Source organism: Aegilops tauschii, chromosome 3, assembly GCF_002575655.3.
Source record: "Aegilops tauschii subsp. strangulata cultivar AL8/78 chromosome 3, Aet v6.0, whole genome shotgun sequence".
Lineage (NCBI taxonomy): Eukaryota > Viridiplantae > Streptophyta > Magnoliopsida > Poales > Poaceae > Aegilops > Aegilops tauschii.
The window spans coordinates 157,757,758-157,774,217 of NC_053037.3; the positions used below are offsets into that span (position 1 = coordinate 157,757,758).

At 49.0% G+C, this 16,460-nt stretch overlaps 1 protein-coding gene across 1 annotated transcript; it reads right to left on the minus strand.

Moving 5' to 3' along the window:
• Positions 1-421: 421 nt before the first annotated feature.
• LOC109776653 (serine carboxypeptidase-like 26) lies at positions 422-4,534 on the minus strand. The gene is made up of 10 exons (XM_020335311.4): positions 4,111-4,534; positions 3,833-3,940; positions 3,614-3,709; positions 3,425-3,517; positions 2,539-2,627; positions 1,946-2,221; positions 1,723-1,871; positions 1,330-1,425; positions 965-1,070; positions 422-841 (listed from the first exon to the last, which is right to left on the minus strand). Exons 1-10 carry the CDS (start codon positions 4,394-4,396, stop codon positions 695-697), a joined length of 1,446 nt encoding a protein of 481 aa, XP_020190900.1. The 5' UTR covers positions 4,397-4,534; the 3' UTR covers positions 422-694.
• Between the last annotated feature and the right edge of the window lie 11,926 nt (positions 4,535-16,460).

Here is a 16,460-nt window from a genome sequence, read left to right on the forward strand (position 1 = left end):
TCACCGCGGGAGCCAAGAAACTAGGGAACATAATACCAGGAGAATGATGATTTTTGTACTAAGGGGCATATGTCGTCATGTGCATGTTTAAACCAAATTCTATTCCTTTCTTAATTAATGGACGAGGCAAATCTTATGCATCTGTTTTGAAAAGAAAATCATTTACATGTGGCTATTATCTGAGAAAGACAAATTTAGATTGCCAAAATGTCATAAGCTGAATTGGCTATGGCACATACGTAGTTACCCTCTTTCGACTGCCATAAAATTAACTTCCATGTACATGCTCGATATGAACTCTGTACCGACTACCTGTGTATGGTAAGTGGTTCAAAAAAACTTTTCAACTAATGGGGTGACCTTTACAGTGATTCATAATGATTTAATTTACTTTTGAGGAGATAACTTTAAGCCTTGACCGTTAAAAAAGATTAGCATGTGCACCTGTCATTTCTTGAACGCTAGCTCAATTTAATCAATACATGTCCAGCTGATCAATGCAAAATTTACCAAGCATCTCTAAAAGGGACATCAACATTTTTTAAGACAGACTCATCCACGGAAAGGATCAGCCCTCATATCAGAACATTCCCATGTTTGAGGAAATTATGCATTATGTTATGCTTCCTACATAAACTCTCCTTGAACTCATTTTGGGTCATAGGTAGATTTCACCTGATCCCAAATTTAACCGTCATCGGTGTGTAGGAAGCTGTTTACCAAGAAGGAATGTGTCGATCAGCGCTATCCCTTCTGTGGGCTTGTTGAGGGGTACCAAGTGGCCAGCCCCTCTTATTGTCACCATGGTCATACCATGGTACTCCACAAATCTTCCAGCAACCTACAGTGCAAATGTCTCTCTCGTCAGGGCCAGTGGAGTCTAGATTCCGTTCATAAACTAACTTAACTAGCAGTATCATTGTAGCCCCAGAGAATGTTCACTTGATTGTTCAGAATTTCTGACCTGTTTGTTCAGGTACCATGGTTGCCACTGTGACTTGATAGGCAAGCCAAGTGCTTCCACACAATATCGTGACCCGATCACTGGGACCCTGCCATCCGCATCTCCACTGCATCCACAAAATTATATAGGTCACTGCCGATTCCGAAACACCAACATAGCACCTATTCTAACATGCCAATGAAAAGAACATCTATTGTAAGATTTTTAAGCCATCAGAGAACAGCAAAATTGTGTTTTAAGGTCACCGTCTTACCGAAAGTAATTTGGGAGGATAATATCAGTATATGGAAGTAACAAATAATGTCTACTTTGAATGCATATGAGAACTGACACATGGTGGTAGGGTACAAGGTGCAGAAATACACCTGTAGAGCCAGACTCTCAGTCCTGCTTTGATGAGCTTGGAGTATATTGGTAGAATGGAAAGTACCGAAAAGTTGTACGACTTCAGAATGGAGTCACTGCATGGTAAATGAAAATGTAAATAAGTCAAATTCATATTAACATGCTCAATTTCTTCTCCACGTGTAAAATGATCTCTTTTGAGCATTTCCCGAATTTGAGTCGGTAGTGTCCATTTGACATTTGTTTGGAGTCCCTGGATAGAATGTTAATGACACAAAGTAGAATCACATCAAAACTATATAACCATTGCAACGCTTATTTTAAACTATGTCCCATGATATAATTCAACTCAGAGTTGTAACTACTAGATTAAAACTTCATAGATAAAAAAAGAAAAGGTCTGCAGAAATCACCTGCAAACTTGCCATTTCCCAGGCAACATCCCATTGACATTTGCATGAAGTGCCCTTTGCACATCTGCCTTATTGAAGTACTCTTGAGCATAAGATGAGTAGCACTCATCATATCCCGAGAACAACCTAATTCTCCTCCTGAAAGGTTCCTACCATGCCAAAGAAATTAACATACTTAGAAATTCAGAAGCAGAAGTTCTAATTTAAACTGTCTGTCCCTTACATGGTCACTATATTCGAGTGCTTTATCAACAACGGATGCTGCTGATGTTTGTCCAAGATTGCACTTGGGCGCATAAATGTTGTATATGTCGATCAACTGGTACTGTCCATAGATGGTGTTCATGGCTTTGTTGCAATCATCGGTCCAGTTTGAGGCTCTAAAATCACAATCCTTTTTTATGCGATCGTAAACTTCATCTGATACAACTGCATGGCTCCAAGCATATTCGGCCAGTCCCTTCGAGTCATAGTAATCATCAGTTAATGGATTGCCAACCTACATTGGGCCAATATAAATGTTATGATGTTATAAAATTTCAAACTATCCACAGGAAACCTAGGCAATATATACATTTATAAAAAAAAAGGGAAGTTCATCAGAAGGTTAACAAATCCCAGGATTGTTTTAATTTTCACAGAAATAAGTATGCAATGTTTTTCATGTAAATCATCCCAGGAAATACATGAATTATTTCAAAGTTATCAACTCTAAAAAAGAATAAACTATGTCATCCCATTTTCAAACAAGAATGAACAAGGCCACTGGCCAAACCAGCAATATAAACAACTGAAGCTATCAAATTATATACTCACAATGAACCCTTTAAAGTTGATGTATGTGTTGGCCTTCTTATCTTTGTTCCTCTCATAGACAAGGTCAGCTAGTTGTGGCACATAATGACCTGTATAAAATTTAAAATTCTTCGTCAGTGGTATACAAAAAGGAATTGCAGAAATATCACAAAGGTCTGATATGACCATTTGATATGTCAGGAATACCAGAACCAATCTAAAGGGCCATGCCACCAAAATATTATTCACTTTGCTTTGTTTCCATGGTATGGTACTTCCAACAAAACCTCTGTTTTTCCCAGGTTACAAGACACATAGGGCCCAATCTGAGGTTGCTGAACCGTGTTGTGCTGTGTGCTTATTTGATAATATGTTGTTGAAAATGAGTCACAAAATTAGACAAAAGCGGGTCAAACGAACACTAAAATGGCCAAAAAGAAGGTAGGCAGGAATTGGTGGGGAAAATGAGATGATCATAGTATCCACCATTAAGTTTCCTCTGAACTACAGAAGCATCATGACTTGCCAGGATTAATATTTTAAAATGTTCTCACCAACATTTCCCATCTACTCCCTCCGTCCCAAAATATAAGAGCGTTTTTAACACTAGTGTAGTGTCAAAAACGCTCAAAAAGTGTCAAAACCGCTATTATAGTTGGGACGGAGGGAGTATGCTTTAACATCAGTTATTGCCCAATTAATTTAAATTTAATGATTTATGGATTACACAAAAATAAATAGGAATTGGTAAAGAACCTAATTTGAAAGGCCAGGTCGACTTATTAATTTTTATGACTTTGTCAGATATGTAGGACAACTATATTGAAAATTTAAGTTTGCAGGTTACTAAGATCAACTCTGGAAATCAAGGCCTGAAGAAAAGTGTCTTGTTGATGTAAACATTTACCTGCATAGCTCTCTCCTGAGATATAGAACTCCTGGTCCTTGTACTGCGGAAACCTCTTGAACCAATTAATCAGGAAATTATATGTATCCTCAGCTATACAAAAGAGAAAATAGAAATTGATGAACATTTCAAAACGCCTCAAACAGTTATGAAAAGCAAGCACACTTCCCGAAAAGAATACTCAGTTACCTACAAAATCATCATTGAGGTTGGTGAGGTCAGAGGATGTGTTGGTGTAGGAGAAGCCAACCCCAACAGGAGACTCCACGAAGAGCAAGTTGGCTTCTGGCAAGAGTCAATCGAGAACAATACCAATATTCAGATTTTTTTTTACGTAGGTAGTACCGTTGGGATAATCATAAATTCATAATAAGTTAGCACAAGTGCAATGCTTGCAAGCTGCAACACCTTTGTTCCATGCAAACTTGTTGAACTCGAGCCCTGCTGCAAATCTGCTCACCGTGAGAGGTCCTAGCTCAGAAGCAGCTCCGTATCCAACTGATGAGCAGCCTGGTCCTGCATGCATGTGCAGGGAACAAAAAAGTTGTTTATTTTTCACCCCAAGTAGCAACCGAATTATTACTGAACCGCGAGGAACACAAGATAATCTCTACAAAACATTTCCTGAAAGTGAGGTAAAATAAAAGAGAGAGAACAGACAAGTGAATAAGTGCAAAGTAAGAAACCTCCATTGAGCCAGAGCAGGAGAGGCTTGTGCGAGGGCTGTGACTGAGCCTGGAAGAACCAGTAGAAGAGCGCCCTCCCATTCCGCTTGTTCACGGTGACATGCCCGGCGAACTGAGAGACCTGCGGGCTCCTTGGCTGACCGGGGAGGAAGACCACCCTATCAGCTTCCTGCCCACTACCGTAACCTGCAGAGCAGCAGCGCCAACTCTGGGAGGCCAAGACGAGGAGAAAGATAGCAAGGATGAGCTGCCGCCGCTGCTTGTCTTGGTTCGCCGCTGCCGCCATGAGAATGTGCAAATGTGAGAGTGAGTGGCTTGGCTGGGACAGCAAGAGCAGAGAGGCAGGGGCTGGGCGCAACTCAATGTGTGTGAGAGTGAGATCACACTAGAAGATCATGTGAAGTTGGAGGGAGCTCAGAGCTGGGGGTGGGGGTGGGGGTGAGAGTGAGAGGAGGCCATTGGCCGGCTTGGCTGCATGTGAACCAGGGATAACGAATTCTATTTGCTGCGCGGCACCGGCACCGGCACCGCAGCCTTGCCGAGGGCATCTCCGACTCGTGTCTGTTCGTTGTTGGCGTATGCGTCTGATGCTTTTGGCGGCTTGCCTTGTGACTGACTAAACGCTGACACGGTCACACGTACCGATTCATCAAGTTGGACGAGCATACAGTAGAAACCTTCGTGCATGAGACAAGTGAGATTGGCGTTTGCAGTTTCTGTTTTCTCTCTTTCTTTTTCATTTTTACCGAAAACAGTCCCCACCAGTTCAAACTCTGAGGTTTGGGTCCTTTGGGACGCCGAACTCCGCACCGCCTCCACTGTGGAGTGATCGTGTCGATAGTGATGATGCTGCTGAGCACGATTTGCCACCCATTCCGACGGAGCCACTTGTCTTGTCGCCGAAGTGTGGACCGGCCTTGCCAGGAGTGGCGCGTGCCTCGACTCCGACTAGCAAGACAGCAGCTGGGCAGGAACACATGGCGGCGTCACTACCGGTGACGGATCAGCAGGTGGACGGCTGTGCGTCGGGGGCCCGTGCTTGCTTGACTCCAACGCGGGTTGCTGACGAGTCGCCCCGCGCGCGTGGACTTGTGGCACAGGCGTGTCCCGAGCCCTAGTTTGCGCCCGCATACCGCAGGGGGGGGGGTGCCTGAGGGGTCTTCGCTGTTGGCAGTTCCAGGGCAGGTGGCTCTGGACTCGGCCGCGAGATCACCTCAGGTGCGATCTTCACCGGCCTCGTCAGGAGGGCGCCGGCCGACCATGGGTCCTGCCGGGGGGGAGGGGGTCCTGGAGGCGTCAGGTCACCGACTCCCCATTCGTGTGGTCACGGCACGGCGGACGGCCCTGCGGAGGCGCTGCAGGGCTCGCGGTCCACCGAGGAGGTGTTGCAGGGCTCGCGGTCCACCGAGGAGGTGACCGCGTTGGCGGCCACCCGGACCCGGCACTTTCTGGCAGGCGTGTCAGTGCTCGGGTTCAGGGTCAGCCGGACGCCGATGACTTTCAGCTTGGGCGCGTGATGAGAGCCGCCAAGCTTAGGGACGTCGAGGCCCAGACAGGTATGTCGGTTAATAAGCATTGCTCTATTCTGCATTTTTCTGAACATGAGATTATGAGTAGAGCCCATGACATAGGAATCTCGCTAGGGGCAAATGGGGTCGAAATTGTTAATTCAGTTAATGACATCTTAGACCTAGAGGCTGAGAGAGCCTCTGAGTTGATACATCAGTTAGCAGCAGTTAAACCCATGTATGATGCCGATATTCATAACTTGAGTGTCCCCACACTTGTGAATTTTTGTGATGAGATGATGCCTGCATCGGAGGTCGATGAGGAGGCAGGAGAGGTAGAGACTACGCTGTCAAGCGAGGCATTATCTAGTGTGGAGGGGTCACCGGAAGTAATGGCTCCTGATGCGGACATGCCGGTATTGAACAAACCTAAACGACCCTGGAAGAGGAAGGTCTATCCAGCGTCGGCGGTCCGTAGGAGTGCGAGAGTGAAACTCAAGAAAAAATTCTATGATGAAATATGAAAGGGATCTTTTGGAATAGCAGAGGTCTGGCAGACTTGGCTAAGCAACGGTTCCTTGCAGAAATAACTTTAGAGGATAAATTAGAGTTTATCGCTCTTCTGGAGACGGGTAGAGATAACTTCACGCCACAATTCTTAGGCTCACTTACAGCAGGAGTTGCCTTTGATTGGCACTGCCTTCCGCCAAGAGGGCGATCCGGTGGGATTCTCTTGGGAGTGAAGTGTGAAACCCTTGAGGTTATAAATATAGTAAGAGGAGAATATACGGTGAAGTTCAGGGTTAGGTCCAAATTGGATGGGTTCCGTTGGGCCTTAGTGGCAGTATATGGGGCTGCTCAACCAGAGTTTAAGCCGGAGTTCTTAGCAGATCTGGTACGGATTTGTGGAGATGAAAGATTGCCAATTTTGGCAGGAGGTGATTTTAATATCATTAGGAGGAAGGAAGAAAAGAACAATGATCATTTTGATGGACGATGGTCTTTTATGTTCAATATGATCATTGAGAGTCTTAACCTTAGGGAGATTGAACTCTCAGGAAGACAATTTACCTGGGCAAATTCTCTTCCTACTCCTACGTACGAGAAGCTCGATAGGGTTCTGGTGAGTGTGGAATGGGAACAGAACTACCCCTTAGTATCGGTGCACGCGATGCAACGGGCGATCTCGGACCACACACCCCTGTTAGTTGATTCAGGGAGCGCCACGCATATTGGTAATAAAAATATTTTCTCGTTTGAATTAAGTTGGTTCGAAAAAGAGAATTTCATCGAGATGGTGGCAAGAGAGTGGGCTAAACCAGTGCATGGCACATCTAGCGTGGAACGTTGGCAGAACAAAATCAGACACCTGAGACAATTCCTGAGGGGTTGGGCTAAAAATGAGAGTGGGATCTATAAAAAGAGAAGGAGAGGCTGCTCCAGTTAATTCAGACGCTAGATATACGGGTGGAAACGAATTTGCTGGACCCGACTGAGCAAGCTTGCAAGTCGGAAGCCGAGGCCAAATTACGTTCGTTACTTAGAGAAGAAGAAATGAAGTGGGCATTGCGTGCCAAAGTTCTTAAGGTGGTAAAAGGGGATGACAATACACAATTTTTCCATATGATTGCAAATGGCAAGCATAGGAGGAAAAAAATCATTCAGCTAGAACAGGATGAGGAAACAGTTGTTGGACACGAGAATTTGAAGCTTTATATCTCCAACTATTACAAGCAGTTGTTTGGTCCTCCGAAAGATAACACCGTGACTCTAGATGAGAGTGTACGGGCAGATATCCCTCAGCTGCAGCAGAGGAGAATGAGATCCTGTCTGCTCCTTTTACTGAGAAGGAGGTGTTCGAGGCGATAGATCAAATGAAACCAAACAAGGCACCGGGACCAGATGGGTTCCCGGCAGAATTTTATAAGAAATGTTGGCATATTGTGAAAGATGATCTTATGCCTATGTTTCATGATCTTTTTTAATGGGCATCTTCAACTGTTTCATTTGAATTTTGGCACGATCACTCTTCTACCTAAAAAGGAGGAGGCTATCCGCATCGAACAATTCAGACCCATATGCTTATTGAATGTCAGTTTCAAAATCTTTACGAAAGTGGCCACCAACAGGCTGACAAAGGTGGCACACTCGGTGGTGCAACCAAGTCAAACTGCCTTTATGCCTGGAAGACACATACTAGAAGGGTAGTTGTCTTACATGAAACCTTACATGAAATCCACTCGAAGAAACTCGATGGAGTGATATTCAAAGTGGATTTTGAGAAGGCGTACGATAAGGTCAAGTGGCCTTTTTTACAGCAAGCTATGCGCATGAAAGGTTTCAATGAGTCCTGGACGAATCAGGTGGATTCTTTTGTCCAGAAAGGCAGTGTTGGAATAAAGGTTAATGATGATATTGGCCATTATTTTCAAACACATAAAGGCCTGAGGCAGGGTGACCCAATGTCCCCAATACTGTTTAATATTGTGGCGGACATGTTGACAGTACTCATAGGCCGGGCCAAGGAAAAGGGGCTGATTGGTGGAATTGCCCCCCATCTCGTGGACGGGGGGGGGGGGGGTATCCATCTTACGATATGCGGATGACACAATATTATTTATGGAACATGACCTTGCTCAAGCTCGTAACATGAAACTCATCCTATGTCTCTTCGAGCAATTATCGGGGTTGAAGATCAATTTCCACAAAAGTGAGCTTTTCTGTTTTGGAAGGGCCAAAGAGGACCAAGAAGAATACAAGCAACTGTTCGGTTGTGAACTGGGATTGCTGCCCTTTAGTTATCTTGGCATTCCAATACATCATAGGAAATTGACTAATAAAGAATGGAAATGTATCGAGGATCGATTCGGAAGAAACTTAGCTGCTGGAAGGGTAAGCTTATGTCATATGGAGGACGGCTAGTATTAATTAATTCGGTACTAACGAGTATGCCGATGTTCCTCTTGTCTTTTTTCGAAGTACCCAAAGGGGTACGCAAGAGATTAGACTTCTATCGATCTTGATTCTTTTGGCAATCAGACGAGGTTAAGACAAAATATCGTCTGGCAAGATGGGATATTATTTGTCGACCAAAGGAACAGGGGGGTCTTGGGATTGAAAACCTCGAGGTGAAAAATAAATGCTTGTTGAGTAAGTGGTTATACCGATTATCGCTGCATTCCGAAGGAATGTGGGCCCAGATTCTACGCAACAAGTATTTACACTCCAAAACTCTAGCCTAGGTTACTGTAAGACCTAATGATTCACCCTTTTGGAAGGGACTCATGCGAGTGAAGGATACTTTCTTCCATAGGGTGAAGTTTAGTGTTGGGGACGGCTCAACAATAAGGTTCTGGGAGGATACGTGGTTAGGTGATAGGCCGCTAGCTCTCCAGTATCCTTCTCTGTATCATATTGCTCAACGTAAGGAAGAGTACGTGGCAACGGTGATGCAGACAGTACCCTTGAATATCCAGTTCAGGAGATCTCTAGTTGGGGAACGCTGGACTTCTTGGCTGCACTTAGTGAGGAGGCTAATGGAGGTGCACCTTTCCGATGGGGAGGATTCTTTTAGATGGAAGCTCACGAATAATGGCTTGTTCACAGTCAAGTCTATGTACTTAGATCTCATCAACTCTGGCCCAATCCCGCGATCGCTTCATATTTGGCGAGTTAAAGTACCCCTACGAATTAAGATATTTATGTGGTTTGTCCAAGAACAAGTGATCCTAACCAAAGATAACTTACTCAGGCGGAGATGGGTAGGTAGTTCGAGGTGTTGCTATTGTGATCAGGATGAAACAATACAACACCTATTTCTTGATTGCCCGCTTGCGAAGTTATTTTGGAGATCGGTGCATGTAGCCTTTAATATTTCACCTCCTAATAGCATAGAGATGTTGTTTGGGACATGGCTTGATGGAGTGAATGTACATCTCGCGCGTAATATTCGGATTGGAATATGCGCACTTATTTGGGCTATATGGAACTGTAGGAATGATAAAAAATTTAACAGAAAACCTATGACTAATTCGTTACAGGTTATATTCCAGGCTACGGCATGGATCCGTACTTGGTCATTACTCACTCCTACGGCCTCCAGGGAGCAGTTGGCTACTGGGTGCAACCGATGGGAGATGGCAGCTCGGGTTTTCTTCAACCGGTTTGGATGGCGATCACTGCATAGGATTGGTCCTTAGTGGATCCTCGTTAAGCCGGATGCGGCTTTGAGACTTGTAATTTTTATTTTTACTTGGCTCCTTTTGTGAGCAGTACTTTGCACTCCAGACTTTGTTTTATCGGCTTTTTAATAAAGTGGCTGCATGCATCTATCCGATGCAGAGGCCGGGGGATGACCTTCTTTTCTAAAAAAGTACAATTGTACTACATGTTCTTTTTCTCTAAAGCCTCGATGCATGTAGCCATATATTATTAAAAATGAAAAATCAGCAGCCGAACACCAGACTCGGAAAAAGGCAAAAATAAAATTCGAGGCCGAATGCCTCGCGACAGTAGCTCCACCCGATAGACATTAACCCTAGAGGCGGAGCTAGCTTCCGGCAACCCAGGCGACTGCCGGGCTGCTCCGACCAGTCTCTATTAAATAATACTATGAGAACATGGTTAGTAATGCTAATTGCTGATGCTCTGATGCAAATACTGGGCAACGTCACCATGCATGCATAGACTTTGCCCGAGCTCTTTGAAAGGTTGGTTCCGCCATTGACTAACCCTATGATATAAGACAAAATTAAAATAAAAAATACACAACTTCTAGGCTACGCCTTCAAGAAGAAATCGCCACACGTGCGTCGATGTTTGTCGGATCACGGGTTCCGGCAAAATCCTTGAGGTTCGAACTCTGGGGTGCGCACGAAGATCTCTCTCCACCTAGCTTGCACTCTCACCGCGATCTCGAAGCCTAGCTCGCCGAACCCGAGGAACAAGGGACACAAGAGTTTATACTGGTTTGGGCCACCGATGTGGGTGTAATACCCTACTCCAGTGTGGTGTGGTGGATTGCCTTGTAGGCTGAGGATGGACAAGTACAAGGGAAGAACAACCTCCTGAGGAGAGGTGTTCTTGAGCTTGGTGAGCTGGTGCGTGTGAGGATGGAATGGATCCGATCCAAGATGAGTTACCTCCTATGGTGGTGGCTAGTCCTATTTATAGAGGCCCTGGTCCTCTTTCCAAATGTTTAGGCAGGAAGGGATCCCACAACGGCCAATTTGAAGGAGGACAGTTAGTACAAGCTATCCTGACAAAAGGTGGTCTTCGCCTGCCAAAGGCTCTGGTGGTGACGACATTGTGGGCTCCGCGATGACCTCCGTCCTGTCGTCCTCCTGGTCTTGGTCTCGTTGCACCGATATGGAAACCTTTGCCTGATGCCTCGGGAATCCTCGCCTGCACCTGCTCCTTTAGCACCAAAGAGGAAACCAATACTCTGCGCCTGCTGGCGCCCGCCTGGCCTTGGTCGTCACGGCTCACGTCACGGAAACCTCACGAGGTGCCCCTCACCTTGATCTCTCCACTCCTCACGAGCTAGCCTAGTGAGGCTGCCCCTAAGGAGGTCTTGTGTCGTCTGCCTCGCGAGGCTTGGCCCCTCGCGAGGGTCTTGAGTGTTTGTTGATGAAGATGGGCCATACCAGGCCGTTAGTGGAGCCACGCCGTGGGCCGCAGGCAGGCAAGTCTGGGGACCCCCATTCCCAGGACGCCGACAGTAGCCCCCGGGCCCAAGGCGCGCTCGGACTTGGCTTCGTGGCGAAGCCAAGGGGCAAGTGCGGAGCGCCGCGGGCCCCAACCGCCTGCGGCCTTGATTGACATGTGGCGACTGACGGGACGTGGGCGTCTCCGCTTCCCCACGCTGCCTCGGCAACTACCCGACTTGATGAGTCCCTGATGCATGCAGAAAAGCCATCATTACCTGCGATCGTGGGGGTCGTCGGTTGGCCTCCTCCTGCTATAAATGGGGAGGGGGGCGGAGCCCCCGTCGCCCATCTCTTCCCCCGTTCCTCTTGCTTCTTCCTCCTTGCTTCACTACTTGCAGCGACACCCATGGCGCCAACGAAGAGGTTCTCGGCCGCGGAGAAAGGGAAGGCTTGCCAAGAGGGGCCCGGCTCTTCCCCGCCCAAGAGGGGGCGGGGTCGCCCTCGCAAGCACGCCGCGACCCCCGCTGTGGTTCCTCATGGGCGAGGACGAGTCTCTTCGGGGTCCCGTGCCGCTCCGGGCGTCCGAGGCGGCGCTTCTCTGCCTGGTGGAAGCCGCTTGAGGCGTGGCGGCCCCGTCAACGAGGGGAGGCGCGCCGTGGTCGCTAGGCCTCCCCGGCCATGCTTCCACTCGGCGGAGGTGCTGCCGGAGTTCGTTGTGTGGTCGGAGAACCCAACCGGCACCTGGCTCCAGCTTCCGGGCTCCTTGGCCGGTGAGCTGGCGACTTCGGGTCCCGGCGGCCTCTGGCTGCTGGCGGATGGCTGCTGCAGCAAGGCCTCTTGGGTCGCGGTGGAGATCTTCGTCGCGGGCAACATAGCCCTGGCTCGCGGCTGGCAGACGTTTGCCCGCGCGCGCGGTCTGGGCAGGCGGTGCACCCTCCACTTCAAGTACGACAGTGCCGCGACCCTCTTCGTGAGGGTGTTCGGGGAAGATGGTCGCCGTGCTGGGTGCTGCACTGAAGACAACGACGGTGACAAAGTGCTCGGCCTTGGCGACGGCCGGGACGAGGACGAGGGCGAGCTCGCCCTTGGTGATGGCCGCGACTCGTCCAGCAGCGGCGGCTCCTCCTCTGGCGAAAGCTCTAGCAGCGACGGCTACGACCAACCGCCCCGTCGCCGCGCTCGCTTCGAGGATGGTGGTGGGTCGTCCCGTTGTCGCACTCCAGTGAAGCACGAGGAAGGCTCTGGCTGAGTTTGGGGGAGCGCCGGGAGCTGATTCTCGGGAGTAGCCGCGGGCGTAGGAGTCGCTTTTGCCTGTTTTTCTTTCTTTTCTTCCTGCATCGCAAGAAACAAGTATGGGGCCCCGCGGGGGCGTATGATGAACCGTAACGCTTTTTTGCCTTATGCTATGTTTATCGCCTCTGAGTCGTGTTGCGGTATCAGTGCTTTACGTAGGAATGTAAGGATAACTTAGCTTGATGTGTCTGAAGTAGTTTCCACCTCGTGAGGCGCGCATCTCCAAGCACCTGATGAGACTTCCCTACTGCGGACTTGGGAGGCGTCGAGATACTGCAGAAATTCGTTAAGAAACCCTTACTCTCGCTTGGTCAGGGCCCCAGGCGTGGCCGGTCATGGCCTAGTGCACCACGTCGCGGTACCCGTGGGGCACGGACTTAAAAAGGGATGCATCGGTCGTGAGCTCGAACGAGGGTGCCTCGTGGGGACCAGGAGAAGCGCTTATGCATGCACCTGTCCAGCCCCCTCGCAAGGCGTGCGAGAGAGAGCGCCGGGCAAAACAGAGAACTGAGAGAAGAAACAGAGAGAAAAGGGGAATCAAACCAAGCCATCGAGAAACACCAGAATTCAAATTTCCATTAAAGAGGGGCGAGCCAACTACAGAAAGCAAATGAACAGCTGCGTCCGGCACCTAGTCTAGTCTTCTCACTAGCGCGGAGCTAAATGCTGCCACTAGGACGTGGGAGGGAGCCCCCGAGGCCCGAGGGCGGCACTCCAGAGACTCCGGGGCATGTACAATCCCACTCATTATTACGTGAGAGTGTCACGAGCGGAGACCTTCACAGGTACTGGTCCTTGCTTCATGGGTAGAACTTCTGAAGGTGCTGGATGTTCCAGGCGTTCTGGATGGGGATCCCGTCCTGCGTCTCCAGGCGAACGGCGCCAGGCCTGGAGACGTGGGCAATCCTAAACGGGCCCTCCCACATGGGTGAGAGCTTATGCAGCCCTTTCCTGGAGAGCACCCGCCTTAGGATGAGATCGCCCACCTCGAGCGTCCTGGAGCAGACGCTGCGGCAGTGATACCGTCGCAGCCCCTGCTGGTACCTTGCTGCCCGGAGCGAGGCTTGGCGGCGGCGCTCCTCCCCCAGTACGAGGTCCATCCCCCGCATGGCGTCCTGGTGCACTTCGTCGAACGCTAGGACCCGCGCGGAGTGATGCTTGACCTCGTGGGGGAGAACTGCTTCAGCTCCGTAGAAGAGGAAGAACGGGGTCTCGCCTGTTGGTTTGGTGGCGGTGGTGCAGATGGACCACAGCACGGACTAGAGCTCGTCGTGCCATCCCCTACCACAGGCCTCGAGCTTCTTCTTGAAGGTCCTGGTCTTGAGGCCTCTCAGGACCTCCGCGTTGGCGCGCTCGGCCTGGCCATTGCTCGTGGGGTGTGCCACTGAGGCATAGCATATCTGCGTTCCAAGGTTAGCACAATATGTATTGAAGAGATTGCTAGTGAACTGCGAGTCGTTGTCGGTGATGATGCGGTTAGGGACCCCGAACTGGCTCACGAGGCCCTTGATGAACTTAACTGCGGACCCGGCTGGGATGGTGCGGGCGGCCTCCACCTCTGCCCATTTCGTGAACTTGTCGATGGCGACGTAGAGGTAGTGGTAGCCCCCAGGCGCTCGAGGGAACAGGCCTAGGATATCCAGCCCCAGACCGCGAACGGCCAAGAGAGCCGGATAGTCTTGTAACGCTCCCAATTCAATCGTACACTAATCATGCACGCAAACGTGTACGATCAAGATCAGGGACTCACGGGAAGATATCACAACACAACTCTAAAACATAAATAAGTCATACAAGCATCATAATACAAGCCAGGGGCCTCGAGGGCTCGAATACAAGTGCTTGATCATAGACAAGTCAGCGGAAACAACAATATCTGAGTACAGACATAAGTAAACAAGTTTGACTTAAGAAGGCTAGCACAAACTGGGATACAGAACGAAAGAGGCGCAGGCCTCCTGCCTGGGATCCTCCTAAACTACTCCTGGTCGTCGTCAGCGGCCTGCACGTAGCAGTAGGCATCCTCAGTCTAGTAGGGGTTGTCGTCGACGGTGGTGTCTAGCTCCGGGGCTCCAACCTCTGGTTGCGACAACCAGGTAGAAGGGAAATGGGGAAAAGAGGGAGAAAAGCAACCGTGAGTACTCATCCAAAGTACTCGCAAGCAAGGAGCTACACTACATATGCATGGGTATATGTGTAAAGGGCCATATCGGTGGACTGAACTGCAGAATGCCAGAATAAGAGGGGGATAGCTAATCCTGTCGAAGACTACGCTTCTGGACACCTCCATCTTGCAGCATGTGGAAGAGAGTAGATGGTAAGTTCACCAAGTAGCATCGTATAGCCTACTCCTACCCGGCGATCCTCTCCTCGTCGCCCTGTGTGAGAGCAATCACCGTGTTATATCTGGCACTTGGAAGGGTGTGTTTTATTAAGTATCCAGTTCTAGTTGTCATAAGGTCAAGGTACAATTCCAAGTCATCCTGTTACCGAAGATCACGGCTATTCGAATAGATAAACTTCCCTGCAGGGGTGCACCACATTACCCGACACGCTCGATCCCCTTTGATCGGACACACTTTCCTGGGTCATGCCCGGCCTTGGAAGATCCACACGTCGCAGCCCTACCTAGGCACAACAGAGAGGTCAGCACGCCAGTCTAAATCCTATGCGCGCAGGGGTCTGGGCCCATCGCCCATTGCACACCTGCACGTTGCGAACGCGGTCGGAAGCAGACGTAGCCTCCCTTATACAAGAGTAGGCGTTCCAGTCCAATCCAGCGCGCGCCGCGCAGTCGCTGACGTCACGAAGGCTTCGGCTGATACCACGACGCCGGTTGCCCATATCTTGTCCCATGTGGCGGTTAGTGCGTATAAGGTCAACGACCCAACTCAGATCAAATACCAAGATCTCGTTAAGCGTGTTACTATGAAGTAACCGCGAACGCCGACCAGGGCCAGGCCCACCTCTCACCTAGGCGGTCTCAACCTGCCCTGTCGCTCCGCCACAAAGATTCACCCAGAGGGCCGTCGGGACAAAGGTCCTTTCAGCCCCCAATCCGTGAATCACTCGCGGGTGCTCCACTAGCCGACCCGACTTTAGTCACCAGATGTATCATGTATAAAGTAATAGTATATACCCGTGATCACCTCCCGAGTGATCACAACCCGATAGTATAGCACAGCAGACAGACAAGAATGTAGGGCCACAGATGGAATACTAGCATCCTATACTAAGCATGTAGGATTGCAGGTAAAGGTAACAACAGTAGTAGCAAGGACAGGCTATGCATCAGGATAGGATTAACGGAAAGCAGTAATATGCTACACTACTCTAATGCAAGCTGTAGAGAGAAGAATAGGCGATATCTGGTGATCAAGGGGGGGGGGGGGCTTGCCTGGAAGCTCAGCCGAGAAGGAGGGGTCGTCAACACCTTAGTCGAACGGGGCAGCAGCAGCGACGTCAGTCTCGGTGTCTAACGGGAGAAGAGGGGGAAGAAACAATAAATACAATGCAAACAAATGCATGACAAGACAATGAGCGTTGCTAGGGGGTGCCCAATCGCGGTAGTAGGTGATACCGGCGAAGGGGGGAAACATCCGGGAAAGTATTCCCGGTGTTCCGTGTTTTCGGACAGATGAACCGGAGGGGGAAAATTGCGAGTTCTCTATGCTAGGGACGTGTGGCGGACGAACAGGCTGCGTATTCAGATTCATCTCATCGTTCTGAGCAACTTTCACGCAGAAAACATTTTCATCTGAGGTACGGTTTATTTTCTATGTTTTTCTAAAGTTTTAGTAATTTTCCAAATTTATTTATCTATTTAATTCTAACATTATCCAGAATAGTGTCTGCTGACATCATCATGACGTCAACATGACGTCAGCAGTCAACAGGGTGT

Coding starts and splice junctions, on each gene's coding strand:
- LOC109776653 (XM_020335311.4), bottom strand. CDS start 4,396: ATGGCGGCAGCGGCGAACCAAGACAAGCAGCGGCGGCAGCTCATCCTT. Junction 3,710..3,832: donor CAAGTTTGCATGGAACAAAG/GTGTTGCAGCTT, acceptor GACTCTTGCCAG/AAGCCAACTTGCTCTTCGTG. Junction 3,518..3,613: donor CCTCAATGATGATTTTGTAG/GTAACTGAGTAT, acceptor TCTTTTGTATAG/CTGAGGATACATATAATTTC.